Genomic DNA, 15,474 nt, shown 5'->3' on the forward strand with positions numbered 1-15,474 from the left:
TTTCCGTTTTTTTTTTACAGCCAAAGAGCCCAATCCAACCTTATTCTTGCTGAAGAGATTCTTCTTTTTGAAGGAGAACAGAATGACATCTCTGAAGTCGGATGGGTGTTTCACACAGGTATCCTCAGCACGATATTGAAGCACGCGGGATGTCTTATTGATGATCCAGTATGGACTATAAATGGAGAGGACAATTTTGCTGTTCACGTGAGACACATGCACACCGACATCCACGGTCAGTCCCTCTGTAGTGTCGCATGTGAAGCAGACGGAGAGGAACTCAGGCATGTCTCTACTAATCCTCATACGCCCAGTCCAGTTGCGACCTTGGTATTTGATCAAAACAAGTTCCATTATTTCACCGCTAACATTTGAATTCAGCACATCCGCCGCACTGCCCTCCTGAAGCTCGTAGAAGTCAGCAGAACCCTATGAGAGTTGAGATGAGGTTTTAATAAATGACTGCTGGCTAATATTAAATAGATAATAAATCATACTGATTTGAATATGAACATGTCATACACAAAGTTTGTGGTCAGTAAGATTTCTTTAAATTATGTTTTTTATTCAGCAAGGACAAATTAAATTGATCAAGAGTGAAAAAATAGACATTTATAATTCTACAAAAGATTTCAAATAAATGCTGTTCTTTTGAGCTTTCTATTTATCAAAAAAGTATTACGGTTTTCACAAAAATATTAAGCAGCACAACTGTTTTCAACATTGACAGCATTAGCAAATGTTTCATGAAGATCAAATCAACATATTAGAATGATTTCTGAAGGATTGTGTGACACTGAAAACTAGAGTAATGATACTGAAAATTCAGTAATAATATTTCACAATATTAATGTATTTTTGATCAAATAAATCAAATATGTCTTGGTGAGCATGAGACTTCTTTAAAAAAACTCTTACTGACCACAAACTTTTGAATGGTAGTGTATGTCAAATGGGTTGTAGCATTTTGTTAGCCTCATAGCATAATTGCCCAGATCATATTTCAAAGGCAGATATCACAATTTGGCCAAAAAATGACTTAGGCAATTATGCTATGAGGCTAACGATTTGTGTATTGAAAGTGCAATATTCCGCACCTCCAGCAGGTAGCGTATTGAGTAAGGTAGCAGGTTTTTGACAGTGACAGCTGGGTGCAGGTGGATGACATAAGCAGGGTCCCAGTCCCCTTCCCCATGGCTGGCGATGTGGCTGAGGTCATCAGGCACAGCCAGGGTGTTCACCACAAGTGGTAGGAAGCTGCTGTCTATGGCGGGGCACTGCAGCACTGCTTGAACCTCTGAGCTCACGTGCACCTGTTCCTTCCATGCGATGCATGTGGACGATGCGTGATACAGATCTTCTAAAGGACCAATAGGCAGCAAGAACAGCTGACTCCTGATGGAATACATATAGCGTAGAATGTTACAACATAAAGCACAAAAAAATACAGGTCATTTTATTTTACAGTATAGTGCAGGGGTGTCAAACACACCATCTGCAAGGTAAAAAAAAGATTAAATTATGCAAAAAAGAAAAAAAATGTTTGAGATCATTTATAATTTCATATAATATATTCTATTTTGAGCTACAGAGGGATAGGGTTGCAGAACTACATAACATGTTAGCTTTGTATTAATTATCACTCTGAAATGATTGAATAATTAAATCTAAAGTCATCCAGAGCAGTATGTGGCTTCTACGTTTCTTGTCAAAAATGTAGTTTGATTAATATTCTGTAATTGGTGATTTTATATGTAAATGTAATCTTAAGCACCCCAGGGCATTGAAATTAGCAACCTGCAAGTGTTACAGTTTAGATTAGTTGATATGAAGTTAAGAAGCATAAAGTTGATTCTAGGCTATTATTGTGCATGAACTCTGCATGTGTACACCAAGGTTTAAAAACAATATGTTTGACAACCCTGGTATAGTGATTGAATTGTAATTATGCATGATATGTAGTCAAAGATTTTCTTTACAGTTGCCACTCATGATATTTAACTCTGTGAATGTGAATGTAATGTGAATGCAAAACGCACTCTAGACAAAGTAGGCAATTACACTTATCAGTCCATACCTGTAAGCTTCTAGGGGAACATGACACTCCTTCTCAGGCTCAGCAACCCCTACATTCACCATCACTCCAAGTTCAGAAGAGAACTTCAGAATGGCAAAGGGCACTGAGAAATGGTTCTTTATCTGTTAACACATAATTAACATACAGTTAAAGTGCAAAAAAAAAAAATGAATGTCACATGATTTTAGCAAGGTCATTTTCATGAATGATTATTTCTTTATCCAGACAGGTGGACAGATGTGCGGTCTCTGCAGGTAAAGAGAGCAGACGAACCTGTAGGGGGGATCGTACTGTGATGACCTTGTTGCCCTCGCTGGCATCGATCTGAAGCAGTACAGACACCGCTTCCAGTTGCATGGGTCCTCTGACATTATACAGTCTGCGGCCAGGCTTTCCCAACGGGATATTTGAAATCTCACTGTAACCTGAAGGAACTGCGAAAAGTACATTTTTTACAGTTTAGGATTAGGTATTGTATAATATAATATAAAAGTTGGATAATATAATTGCAATTGTATGATACATAGTGTATACGACCAAACAAAAAGAGAGTGAAAAAAAACAGCAGATAATATTATACTTAAATATTATGATAAAAATTCTAAAACCTTTTCTGGTAAAATCTAACCGAACAAGTCTTTAAGTGAGCTTACTACATAAAAATGTTGTCTACTTGCATCAAAGGTAGGACAGTCCAATACAATATTTTTAATGGAAAGGGGGGTCTTGCAAAACATACATAGAGTTGGGTTTTCTCAAAACTTTGAGTGACCTACCAAAACAGCATTTGGTCCCACTTTATATTAGGTGGTCTTAACTACTATGCACTTACATCAAAAAATACTGTATTGAAAAACACTTTTGCTGTTATTGAGGTGGGATACGGGTAAGGTTAGTGATGGGTTAGGTGGTATGGATAGGTTTAAGTGTGGGTTAAGGTGTAAGGGATGGGTCAACAATGTAATTATAAATGTAATACTACAGATGTAATTACATGCAGGTATTTTTAAAATATAAGTACAATATAAAAACATGCATGTACACAATAAGTGCATTGTATCAAATGATTAATCTGAATGTAAGTACATAGTAGTTAAGGCCATCTAATATAAAGTGGGACCCAGCATTTTTGGACATCATAGACATGCTTAAACTTTCTAAGATAGCATTTTTGTGCATAATATGCACTAGGTAAGCAGCTTAATAGGTTTTGAGGCACAACCCAAGGCATTTGTACAGTTTACGAGGTGTATACTGTATCTCCCATGTTACTGACCTATGCTGAGATTGAATAAGCAGCTTTCCTGCCTCTGCAGGGCGGACAGTCGTGATGAACGCTCAAAGGATGAATGGTCTAAATCCACACTTTTATCCACAGCCAATTCGTGCAGTTTACCCGGTGAGGATGAGCCAACCAAACGCAGGTTAGCGCTGTGCTGAACAATGAGAGGAATGCCTAATGCATTGCGAATGGTGAAAGGGGATTTCTCCTTGAGAGATCGGTCAAAAGTGGAGGCTGCGCTCTCGGAGAATGCCTGACAAGGGAGAAATGAATAAACAAAATTAATTTTTATATGTACAGCATACACTACTGTTCAAAAGTTTGGGGTTGGTAAGATTTTCTTTGTTTCTGAAAGAAGAAATGCTCACCAAGGCTGCATTTATTTAACAAACATACAGTAAAACAGTAATATTGTAAAATAGCTGTTTTCTATTATAATCTATTTAAAATGGAATTTATTCCTACTGAATTTTCATCAGCCATTACTTCAGTCTTTAGTGTCACATGATCCTTCAGAAATCATTCTAATATGCTGATTTGGTTCTCAAGAAACATTTCTTATGATCAATGTTGAAAACAGATGGGCTACTTAATATTTTTGTGGAAACTTTTTTCAGCATTTTTACTTGGATGAATGAAAAGTTCAAAAGAACAGCATTTATTTTAAATGGAAATCATTTGAAACATTATAAAGTAATTTAATGTCACTTTTTGTTTACCTTAGCCAGGTTGTTGAAGACACTGAGGCAGCACTTGGACACTGTGATGTTCATGGTGTCTTTGGAACATATAGTGATGGCTGTGCGAGGTTCTGGCAACATAATAAAATCCTCCCCAGGAACTGGACTTTTATCTCGAACAGGGTTATTCTTCATCTACACACAGAAACACACAAATAATCAATAACCTGCAAGATATTGAACAAGGTGACAATCTGGATTCATGTTTATACGCAGAAGTGAAAAAAGAAGCACAATTCTACTTGCGTTTAATTGGAGCTTCCACCTCTGTTTCCCGTTGTTCACTCTCTCAAGCAGTGGCTCCCATACTGCATGAGTCTCGTTGAAGTAATTCACTTCCAGTGTCATATCAGCAGAGACACTGAGCAATGATGACCAGTTCTGAGCAGTACCGGTGAATGATGATTCTGCAAGCAGCAAGGGAACAGTCCGATGCCCCAAGCCGGACTCCAACGTGACCTGGACAACCTTCACGCTCATCCTAAAACTCTCTCCATCTTTACTGCTGTCCACATCCTTGAAGCTCTCAGTGACCTCAGAGGCCATGTCCACACCAAGGAACCAGTAGTTTGCATTAGCGACTTTTATCAAAGACCAGAGACTGTTCAGGTCATCGGACGTCTGCTGTGACGGTTCTTCTTTAGGTTTGGGTGCCATGGCCGCGGTGATGGTAATGACAGTGTTAAGAATAATAGGAGAGATCTGAGATAGCAAGATGGAGAAAAAGCATGTTAGCTCAACATAGATTAGCAAATATTCAAATGAAATGTAATGAAAACGTAATACTGTATACATTTACACAGAAAAAAAACTTGACATACAGTAACAGTAAAGGTGCAGTCTTTTGCCGTTTAGGAAGCAAATACACTAGCATTCAAAAGTTTGGGTCAGTAAGATTTTTTTTAAAGAAAATAATACTTTTATTCAGCAAGGATGCATTAAATTGATTAATTTTCATTTAATTTCTAATTCAAATACTGGAAATCGAATTATTTTGTAAGATATAAAAAAAACAGAGAAAAGACAAAAAAACGTATCACAGTTTCCACAAAGATGATAAACAGCAGAAATGTTTTTAACATTGATAAAAAGAAAAGTTTCTTAATCTACAAATCAGCATATTAGAATGATTTCTGAAGGATCATGTGACACTGATTACTGGAGTAATGGCTTCTGAAAATTCAGCTTTGCCATCACAGGAATATATTACATTTTAAAATGTATTAAAATAGAAAACAGTTATTTTAAATTGTAATACCATTTCACAATATTACTGTTTTTACTGTATTTTTGATCAAATAAATGAAGCCTTGGTAAGAGCCTTTCAAAAACATTTTAAAAAAATCTTACCAACCTCAAACTTTTGAATGGTAGTGTATGGTCCTCTAGTTATTTTACAAGATATAAATATGGCAAACAAATAACACCCACTTTCACTATGACCTCCTGTACAGTTATTGAACCAGTTAATGGGGCATTGGCTGGCATTTTGGTCTCAAGTTCAACAGAGCATGGTCTCAGCACCTGCAGTAAAAACAAATTCGTAGTTTCCAAAGCATTATAGAGACAATTGCAGACATAAAACTTTATTCCTGTAGTAAAAATAGAGTTAAAACAGAAAAACATTAGTAGGAATCAGTAAACATACGGTGGTCACGGCTTTGTCACCCTCCGCCCTGATGAAGGGGCAGGCGAGCACTTTGAGGCTTTTGACTTGGGCCTTCATGACCTGGCCGGCTTCTTCAGACAGCAGGTTAAAATCACACTGGAATGAGGCTACCAGTGCAGGAGCATCGGCCTTCATCAGATTAGCCACAAACACAACCTCTGGGTCCACCACAACTGCTCGCAGTTTTGTTCTCGGAGCTGGGGCTGATGATAGACAAAATATTAAATAAAAAAACAAAACAAAAAATTAACTTGAAAGTATGAAAAGTTTCATGATTTCCAACCAATGAATTTCAATTAATTTTTCATGATATTCCCAGTTGTTTATGATGGTCCTTTTTTTTTTCTTTTTTTTTTTTAATTTATAGACATTGTACTCGCAAGTAATTCTAGCCAAAAAATACTTTATAACTTATCAGAAAAAAATTTAATTATTGACTATAGCTATTTTCATGACCATAAAGATTTAATTTCCATAACTTTTCCAGGTTTGGAAATCACACTTTTTGAAATTCCCTAACATTTCCTAAATTCCCTGACTTCAATTGTTCTGACACCCTCAGTGACAATAAGTTGTTTATGGTATAAATCTACAATACACTGGCTACTCTGAACATCTTACATTTAACATGCAACAACTCATTTTTTCAGCAGTAGCATTCACACCTGCTTTAGGTTCACAATGGATTTTGGGTTCTGAGACGTATTTGAGCGGCAGCTGATTGGGGTTGTCTTGCCGTGTAGGCGAACTTGTAGGCAGGGCTTGCACAAAAAAGTCAGCAACAGCCAACAGGAACTCCACGCTAGCACAGAGATAGAGCTTCTGCAGCACAGCGACCACCGAGCGCTCATCCACACTCTGAGAGTATTTCACATCAATCATGGGCTCTGTTGTCTCCTCATCACGCCTTCCCAGCATCCTATAGGGAAAAATAATATTGAGTGAACAAACCAGAGGGATGAGGCCTAGAAACAGGAATGCTGAAATGCTCTCTGAATAGAATCTCAAATGCTCTCTGTCAATCAGTAATATCATATTGAATGTTTTTCTTAGTTTTAATTAAAAGTGTTAAAATCAAGAAAAATTTATGTAAACAACTTTTTTTAATATTAAATTTTTTTTGAAAGAAGCCTCTTATGCTCACCAAGGCTAGATTTATTTGATCAAAATACAGTAAAACAGTATTATTGTGAAATATTATTAACCGTTTTCTATTTTAATACTGTATATTTTAAAATGTAATTTATTCCTGTGATGGCAAATCTCAGTTTTTAGTAGCCATTACTCTAGCCTTTGGTGTCACATGATCTTTTCAAAAACATAAAAAAAAATCTTAATGATTCCAAAGTTGACTGGTAGTGTGTGTGTGTGTGTGTGTGTGTGTGTGTGTGTGTGTGTGTGTGTGTGTGTGTGTGTGTGTGTGTGTGTGTGTGTGTGTATGTATGTATGTATATATATATATATATATATATATATATATATATATATATATATATATATATATATATATATATATATATATATACAGTACAGTCCAAAAGTTTGGAACCACTAAGATTTTTAATGTTTTTAAAAGAAGTTTCGTCTGCTCACCAAGGCTACATTTATTTAATTAAAAATACAGTAAAAAACAGTAATATTGTGAAATATTATTACAATTTAAAATAACTGTTTTCTATTTGAATATATTTCACAAAGTAATTTATTCCTGTGATGGCAAAGCTGCATTTTCAGCATCATTACTCCAGTCTTCAGTGTCACATGATCCTTCAGAAATCATTCTAATATGCTGATCTGCTGCTCAAGAAACATTTAATGTGTACAATTGTACAAAATATTTGTGTACAATATTTTTTTTCAGGATTATTTGATGAATAGAAAGTTCAAAAGAACAGTGTTTATCTGAAATCTAATCTTTTGTAGCATTATAAATGTCTTTACTGCCACTTTTGATTGATTTAATGCATCCTTGCTGAATAAAAGTATTCATTTCTTTAATTTCTTTTCAAAAAAATACAAATAAAAATTCTTACTGACCCCAAACTTTTGAACGGTAGTGTATAATGCTACAGAAGCTTTGTATTTCAGATAAATGCTGTTCTTTTGAACTTTCTATTTATCAAGGAATCCTGAAAAAAAAAAAGTACAAAACTGTTTTCAACATTGAAAATAATCATAAATGTTTCTTGAGCAGCAAATCAGCATATTAGAATGATTTCTGAAGGATCATGTGACACTGAAGACTGGAGTAACGATGCTGAAAATTCAGCTTTGCATCACAGGAATAAATTACTTTGTCAAATATATTTAAATAGTACACAGTTATTTTAAATTGTAATAATATTTCACAATATTACTGTTTTTTACTGTCTTTTTAATTAAATAAATGTAGCCTTGGTGAGCAGACGAAACTTCTTTTAAAAACATTAAAAATCTTAGTGGTTCCAAACTTTTGGACTGTACTGTATATATATATATATATATATATATATATATATATATATATATATATATATATATATTTTTTTTTTTTTTTTTTTTTTATATATATATATATAATGTTAGATATTGTATTAGGTTTCATTATGTGTAAATCACCTGGATGTGACTCTTTGAATGCCAATCCTCCTGTCATCCAGCGTGCATGTGGTGAGGATGGTGGAGACCTCCATGTTGCCATTACTAAACATTTTTCCTGAAGTCTTCATTTTACACAGCATAAATTCACCTAAACACAACTGCTCCTGATGTAATGAGGGCTAGAGAAAAAAAGATAGAAAGAGAGAGAGGGGGATAAAATGCTCACTTTCTTTATCAATGGACTGTAACTGTAAAAAAACACCAGTGTTCACCATTTGTAGGCTTAATAATACCCACCTGTACAGGGTCGTTACTGTAGAGCGTGAGGCCAAGCGACTCAACATTAAAGCTGAATTTGACAGTCTCCAGAAGCTCTGTCTCCATCAATTTACTTTCATGCAGCTTCTCCATGAGAATTTCAGAGCCTACGCAAAAACACGAAACAAGGCCATCCATTGAGTTCTTCGCTAGAAGCTAGATTATTATACGAAACATCTGTGTAACCGTCTTCTCTCACCAGTAGCTGTACGTGCTCTGACAAGTACACTCTCTTGTTTGAGGGCTGCCTCTGAGCCAATCAGTGTGTCAGATTGAAGGCTGCTCGCTTCACCGATGTTCTCCATCAGAATCCGCAGCAGGACAGTCAGGTCATCTTGACACAGAGCCACCTGGAAAGTGAGAATCTTGATTAATATCTTAATATTATATTAATTATAACCAGATTCCAGAATATATGGACCAGCTAAAACTGTAATAATTATTATAGTTTATAAAAATAGTAATTTCCACAGATAGACTGTGACATTAGATCCATTTAAAGTCTGCATGAAATGACAATGTATTTTTAATACATTGTACATTGTATTTTTAAATGTATTTTTACATTTTCTAATTACATGTTATGCAAGTATGAACGATTCATCCATGAAAAAAATGTATTCACCTTTTTTTTTTTTGATCTGGTCATTTTTAACCCCTTAGCAACCCTGTAAAATTTGCCTAAAATGCCTAAAAAAGACATACCCAAAGTAAATTGCATGCTGTTCTTGAACCATTTGGTGTATATGCATGGTTTTGGTCTCTTTTGAAAGGTACGTATACCGCGGGTGGTACAGTGAAACTTACAGACTTCTCTGGTGATGCATGCATATATATATATACACATATATCATAGCAGAGAATACATTCTGGCATCATACATCCAGTATGTGAACAGACCTTCATGGGCTTCAGATCTCCATCCACCTCGATGGCAGCCATCTTCTGGTACCATGATGCTGCCAGGTTACGTTTAACAGACAGAACCAGGTTGGCTGGCTCCAAAAGTTTTGAACAAGGCTGATTTGAGTCTTGCTCCATGGAAATTCTGAGGATATTGAACAAAAGAATGTATAAGTGGAAACATATAGAGTTGTATAATGGACAACTAGAATGCTGGCTTTGAAAATTCATGAAGTGAAGTCTGTTCAGTTAATTATCAGATCTGTAAATGGACATATGGTGCATATAATTATACTTTGAAAAGTAAGTCTGAGAATCCTAGATAAGCTTCATGGCAGTGTGCTACCTGGACAGTTTTAGCTGAGTGAGCTCTATATCCATATTATCTATGACAGCAGGCAGCGGACAACCTTCCACTGGGAGCAGAGAGAAGCTGTTTCCCACAGTAATGAGACCCAGGTCCGCCTCCACAGCATTATGGGATGTGGAGGACTGAGGGATTATGATAAGGGGGGCCTTCAGTCTAATGTTCATAGCAAGTCTGAAGCTCTTCTGAGCAAAATCCCTGACACTGGAAGCTGCTTTCTCTGCGGCCTGAGCCGTGGCGGCACTGAGAGCCTCTTTCGCTGCCTGGAAGTTATTACTGAAATTCTATAGAGAGAGAAAAGTAAAGGTAAGTTAGTGTGCTCGAATCAGCAGAGAGGCCATGTGTGCAATTCAAACTCACCAGCAGCGACATGACGAATTTGTGAAGGTAGACCACTTGAATACAGCCCACGTTGAGTTTCACTTTGCCATCAACCTTTGAAGTATCTGTATACCCAGCCCCTTCAGTGGCTTTGGGTGTTAGACTCATGCTGAAGCTGAACACCTCATCGCCTACGATTGAAATGGCCTAGAGAACCATAAATAACCAAAAACAAAATTATAGATATTGCAGTTCACTTTACTTTAATTCACTTCAATTGTACTTTGTTTACTTTGTCTGGCTAACTTGCCTTCTTGTGAATTGTTTTAGGATCCACATTGATGATGATGAAGTCACGCAGACGTGTGGACATGTGGGTCTGAGTTCCTTGCATTTTTAGAAAACCATCCAAACCTACAGGAGGAGCAGATTTATAATCAATCAGCTTTAGAATAACTAAGAAATATATATGCAGATGATACACAGAGGAAAAAAAATAAACAGGTTGTTTTAATATAACAATTTAAGAATTTTTGCTAAAAAAAAAAAAAAACAACAATAAAATAATTCAACATGCTTCTGGCAAAATACTAGTCTGGGTAAATCCAGCCTGATCTGCCGGCGATTTGATTTCGCTCGGCAACTCAGTCTGGAAACCCATGCATTCATTTCTGCTGCGCTGTTACACTTTTGCGGGAACCAATCACAGACTGGCTTATCCACCTTGCTCGCTATTGGCGGGTATAACACGATGACGATAGAGAAGCGACGGCAAGCAGCTTTCAAACTCTATCTGATCTACCCGTCTCTCCAAAATAACAATGCACAATCACAGTGACGCCGATTGTGTTAAGCATTTACCTTATCTGAGAGAAATGTAGCAGAGCGTTGATCCGACAGTCTCTTCATAGGAAGATTACAAACAGCAATTAATGACACACAATGATTCTCTGCTGTTATTTTGGTGGTTTGCTTCACGATGTGAGTACAGGACTCTTTTACTTCAATGCCCCTTGATGGTAGACAATATTTTTATTATTTGCTCTATATGTTTCGTCTCCCTGCTTCTTGAATCTCGTGCCGCCTGAACTGACTGGAATTCTTTTTGGTTGTCATGACAATGGCGTAGTTTAGGGCGGCTATATTCCGTGTTCATTTACACTGAACCAGAACAGTATCAGAGTCACCTTTTAACCTCTCGACGATACAGAATGACTTCTTTAGCAAACAAATCGCTCGAGTGGGTGTAAATACCACTCACTTTCATGTTTTTTTGCACAACCTGCAAAAATCGTTCGATGCCATTGCTGCTTCTGCAAACCGCGGATCAATGCTACAAACCAATACAAACTAAACCTGCGTCTCAATCAGCTCCCTAGTTCCCTAGGTCGTGAATCAGTATATCATGTAAGTGAATGTGGCTGATTCCCTGATCAGTGCCCTGACTACTGAACTAGGGAGCTGAGACACACGGTAAACCTGCCTGGAGTTTTCGCATCGCTCTGCAAAGTACGTCACCCGGATCGTTGATCTGATTGGTTGAAGGACTATCCAATTGCGTGACTAATGCTCGTTGATCATGCCTCTTGTGCAGTAGGAAATACATAGCAAACTCCCCAGACCAATGTTCAATTTTAAATTGAGCTTGGTCTGGTGATAGCCAGACTAGCAAAATACTAAAGCTAGTAATATAATATTATATGCATAATATTGTAGTTGCAATAATGATGATGTACTAAAAGCTTACATTTTAAAGCCTGTATTCATTTATTATTGCTTTGCAGTAGCAGTAATGTAGTAACTTATACCAATATATAGCATAAGACGTTTTTTAAAATTCAAAAAGGAAATGGATTCAGACCTTGAATCTTGATGTCTGCCATGTTGCACTTCTGGTCACACACCAACACATTAAATGCACCAAGCTGCATATTCACCATCAGGTCAATGATGTCACCATCAGAGGGAGAGCTCAGTGCAGCTGAGACAAAAACAATTCTTCATTACTTCATTCTTAAAACATGTTAAAGAATTCAGTGTTTGTCAGTTTCGGAGTGCGTTTACTGGATTTAGCTGAGGTAGTTCTCATGTCGTCACTCTTTTTGCTTTCTCTCTCAGGTGAGGGCAGACTGCTGGTGGACAGGGCAGCAGACAAGAAGTCCATAGTAGAGAGGAGAGCCTCAGTATGCAACATCAAGTCCAGGGAGGAGAATACCACCTGAAGACACATTAAGGCCTGTTAAACTCCTTAATTTCCAAAACTGTATATTATTTAACATTATTTACAGATGCTTACATTCATCTTCTGCTCAGTATTCTGGTAGACGCTAGCAAAGTTGGGCCCATTTCGATCAGCCTACAAAGATAAGAATTAAAAATTTTAAGGTCTCCATTCCTGGAAGCTCTCAGCGCCTGCTTGTTTGTCTTCCATAATGAAGATTTCTAAAACATTAGTAAATAATCCAATTAATATTGAAAGATCAATTAGCACTGTTTCTGGAAATATTACATAGCCATCTATACATTTACACATCTATGTATGTAATCAAAACGTGATTATTAGAGTGACAGTCTCAATTCAGAAAAATGGCCATCAGGTGCTAAAATAAGAGGCACTCCAAAAACCATAAAGAGCGTAATCACTAATGGCTGGATCTAATTGTCCAGATGCTTTGATCAAGCAATGAATTCATGTGCTGACCTTAAATAATAGTTCAAAAATAAGATCTTAAATCCTGTGTAGACATGAAATGTCCTGCCACAAGTTAACTCAAGCATGGATTAAAAAAATGGAACCACTTGACAATATAGGAGGTTTTTAGCAATGTCTGTATAAGAAGTTTCATAATTAAAGCTAGTGCTAATACTAATGCAATGACTGAAATTATGCGCTCACATCTGTACATCAGAAAGAAAGCTACCTTAAAATATTTGACTTCAAAAAGATCTGCTCCTGACTCTGCTGAGGAACTGATTATACAGAGTGGCTCTCCATTTGAATCTGCAAAAAAAAAAAATATATATATAAAATCATAAAATTATTATTTTTTTATATTATATATTTAAAATGTGTTTATAGGTTCACTAATATAAATCAATTTGGTAAAACTTTTTAATAAGTATACAATAATAAATTAATTACAAATAATTTCCAAGCTATTAGTTTATAATTAATTCATGGTTAATATATTGTAGTCTCTCTACAATACATTAATTGTATAAATAAATAGCCTGTTAATATATTAATAGGCTATATACATACAGTGACTTCTTCATTCATTGTCATTGTAATTAAACAAATTATTATTGTGTAATTAGTTCATAAGTAAAGAGATGAGAGAATGTTTTTTTAGAGAATGTTAACAACTTATTGACTGTAAATAGTTTTCACTTTAGATCAGTCACGGAAAATGGGAAAATGTCATTAGTTAAGTGCTTTTAACCAACCTTTATTAGACATTAATTGTATTTGTACATTGGTGTTAAGTAGTAGTATTTTTAGTATTATTAAGTGTTCCTTAAAAAAAATCAATTATGTATACAGTGCACAGCATAAATGAGTACACCCCTTCTGAACGAATTAAAAAAATATGTATTTTCTTTATGATCACTAATACAATTCATGGAAAGATGGCAAAACTAAAATGTATTAAACATATACATATTAAAAACTGAGAAATATATGTCATTAATAGCCATAAAATAAGTAAATTAGCCAATTTTGTTTAAATTAAGGACTGCAGAAATGAGTACACCCTAGATTTAATTCAAAAAATGTATAATAATCTAGTACTTAGTATGCCCTCCATAATTTTGAATATACTGCTCTGACCCTTCTTGGCACGGAGTGTACAAGTTCATGACAAATTGTCACATCTGTCCTGTTTAACTCCTGAATGATGAGCTCCTTAAATGCCCTGATCTTTAATGGGGAGTGTTGCTCAACTCGTCTCTACAGAATCCCCCACAGGGGCTCAAGAGTGTTAAGACTGAGTGCAATACATGTCCACAGAAGGTTTTTCACCTTGGGAGAATGCACATCCTCATTGTTATGTTAAAAAAGGCCCAACAATGCAGGGAATGAGGAAAGGGTAACATCTTCTGTTTCAAGTTTGTGTATTAAATTACACAGTGGTGAGGGAATTCATGACAGCATTGATAAAGCATAACTCCCTCACACCTTCAGCACTCATACATCCCTATATAAGAGCTTTACTACCACTGAACTTTACTGTGGGAACCAGACACTTCTCACTGTACTCCTCCTCTAGCAACACCATAACAGTTTGGATGATGTTAGATCAAAAATGATTGATTTGGTCTCATGAGACCAGAGTATTGATTCATAAACAACATATGGCAACATGTATGTGTGTGTGTGTGTGCTTAATGTATTTGTAAATATTTTAAGGAACACTAAATATGAATGCAATTAATGTCTAATAAAGGTTGGTTAAAAGTTTGGTTAAAAGACCATTTTCCATGACCTAATCTAAAGTGAAAACTATTTACTCCTAATAACCAATTAACTATTCCTTAAAGGATTAGTCCACTTTTAAATAAACTTTTCCTGATAATTTACTCACCCCCATGTCATCCAAGATGTCCATGTCCTTCTTTCTTCAGTCGAAAAGAAATTAAAGTTTTTGATGAAAACATTCCAGGATTATTCTCCTTATTAGTAGACTTCAATGGGCACCAAACAGTTGAAGGTCAAAATTAGTTTCACTGCAGCTTCAAATTGATCTACACAATCCCAGATGAGAAATAAGGGACCATCACTCATTTTCTGAAAAAAATTGAAAATTATATAAGTTTTAGCCATAAAAGCTCATCTTGAACTAGCTCTCTTTTTCTTCTCCTCTATTTGAATTCCAGCAGTGTAGACACTGCTAAGCGTGTTACTGCCTTCCACAGGTCAAAGTTTGAACTAATTGTTATATACTATTGAACTAGCATATTGCATATAACAATTAGTTCAAACTGTGACCTGTGGAGGGCAGTAATACACTTAGCAGTGTACACTGCTGGAATTTTATATAATTTTAAATTTTTTTCAGAAAATGAGTGATGGTTTCACTAGATAAGACTCTTATTTCTCATCTGGGATCGTGTAGAACAATTTGAAGCTGCAGTGAAACTAATTTTGACCTTCAACTGTTTGGTGCCCATTGAAGTCTACTATAAGGAAAACATTCCAGGATTATTCTCATTAAA

At 35.9% G+C, this 15,474-nt stretch overlaps 1 protein-coding gene across 8 annotated transcripts in view; it reads right to left on the reverse strand.

Annotated features, from left to right (window-relative positions):
* vps13c (vacuolar protein sorting 13 homolog C) overlaps positions 1-15,474 on the reverse strand; it is a 72,117-nt gene that overhangs the window by 20,667 nt on the left and 35,976 nt on the right. For 7 of the 8 annotated variants that reach the window (XM_048184279.1, XM_048184274.1, XM_048184275.1 and 4 more), the window contains 21 exons: positions 13,179-13,258; positions 12,554-12,613; positions 12,322-12,475; positions 12,119-12,238; positions 10,568-10,671; positions 10,297-10,464; positions 9,916-10,220; positions 9,567-9,714; positions 8,866-9,016; positions 8,646-8,773; positions 8,367-8,527; positions 6,434-6,687; positions 5,748-5,971; positions 5,531-5,623; positions 4,346-4,801; positions 4,079-4,234; positions 3,354-3,612; positions 2,351-2,511; positions 2,078-2,199; positions 1,098-1,395; positions 40-429 (listed from right to left, as the gene is read on the reverse strand). In XM_048184279.1, the coding sequence (XP_048040236.1) occupies positions 40-429; positions 1,098-1,395; positions 2,078-2,199; positions 2,351-2,511; positions 3,354-3,612; positions 4,079-4,234; positions 4,346-4,801; positions 5,531-5,623; positions 5,748-5,971; positions 6,434-6,687; positions 8,367-8,527; positions 8,646-8,773; positions 8,866-9,016; positions 9,567-9,714; positions 9,916-10,220; positions 10,297-10,464; positions 10,568-10,671; positions 12,119-12,238; positions 12,322-12,475; positions 12,554-12,613; positions 13,179-13,258 (3,992 nt within the window). The remainder of the gene's footprint in view (positions 1-39; positions 430-1,097; positions 1,396-2,077; positions 2,200-2,350; positions 2,512-3,353; positions 3,613-4,078; positions 4,235-4,345; positions 4,802-5,530; positions 5,624-5,747; positions 5,972-6,433; positions 6,688-8,366; positions 8,528-8,645; positions 8,774-8,865; positions 9,017-9,566; positions 9,715-9,915; positions 10,221-10,296; positions 10,465-10,567; positions 10,672-12,118; positions 12,239-12,321; positions 12,476-12,553; positions 12,614-13,178; positions 13,259-15,474) is intronic. The other variant, XM_048184278.1, reaches the window with a different exon arrangement.

This window comes from Megalobrama amblycephala, linkage group LG3 (genome assembly GCF_018812025.1).
Source record: "Megalobrama amblycephala isolate DHTTF-2021 linkage group LG3, ASM1881202v1, whole genome shotgun sequence".
Taxonomy (NCBI): Eukaryota; Metazoa; Chordata; class Actinopteri; order Cypriniformes; family Xenocyprididae; genus Megalobrama; species Megalobrama amblycephala.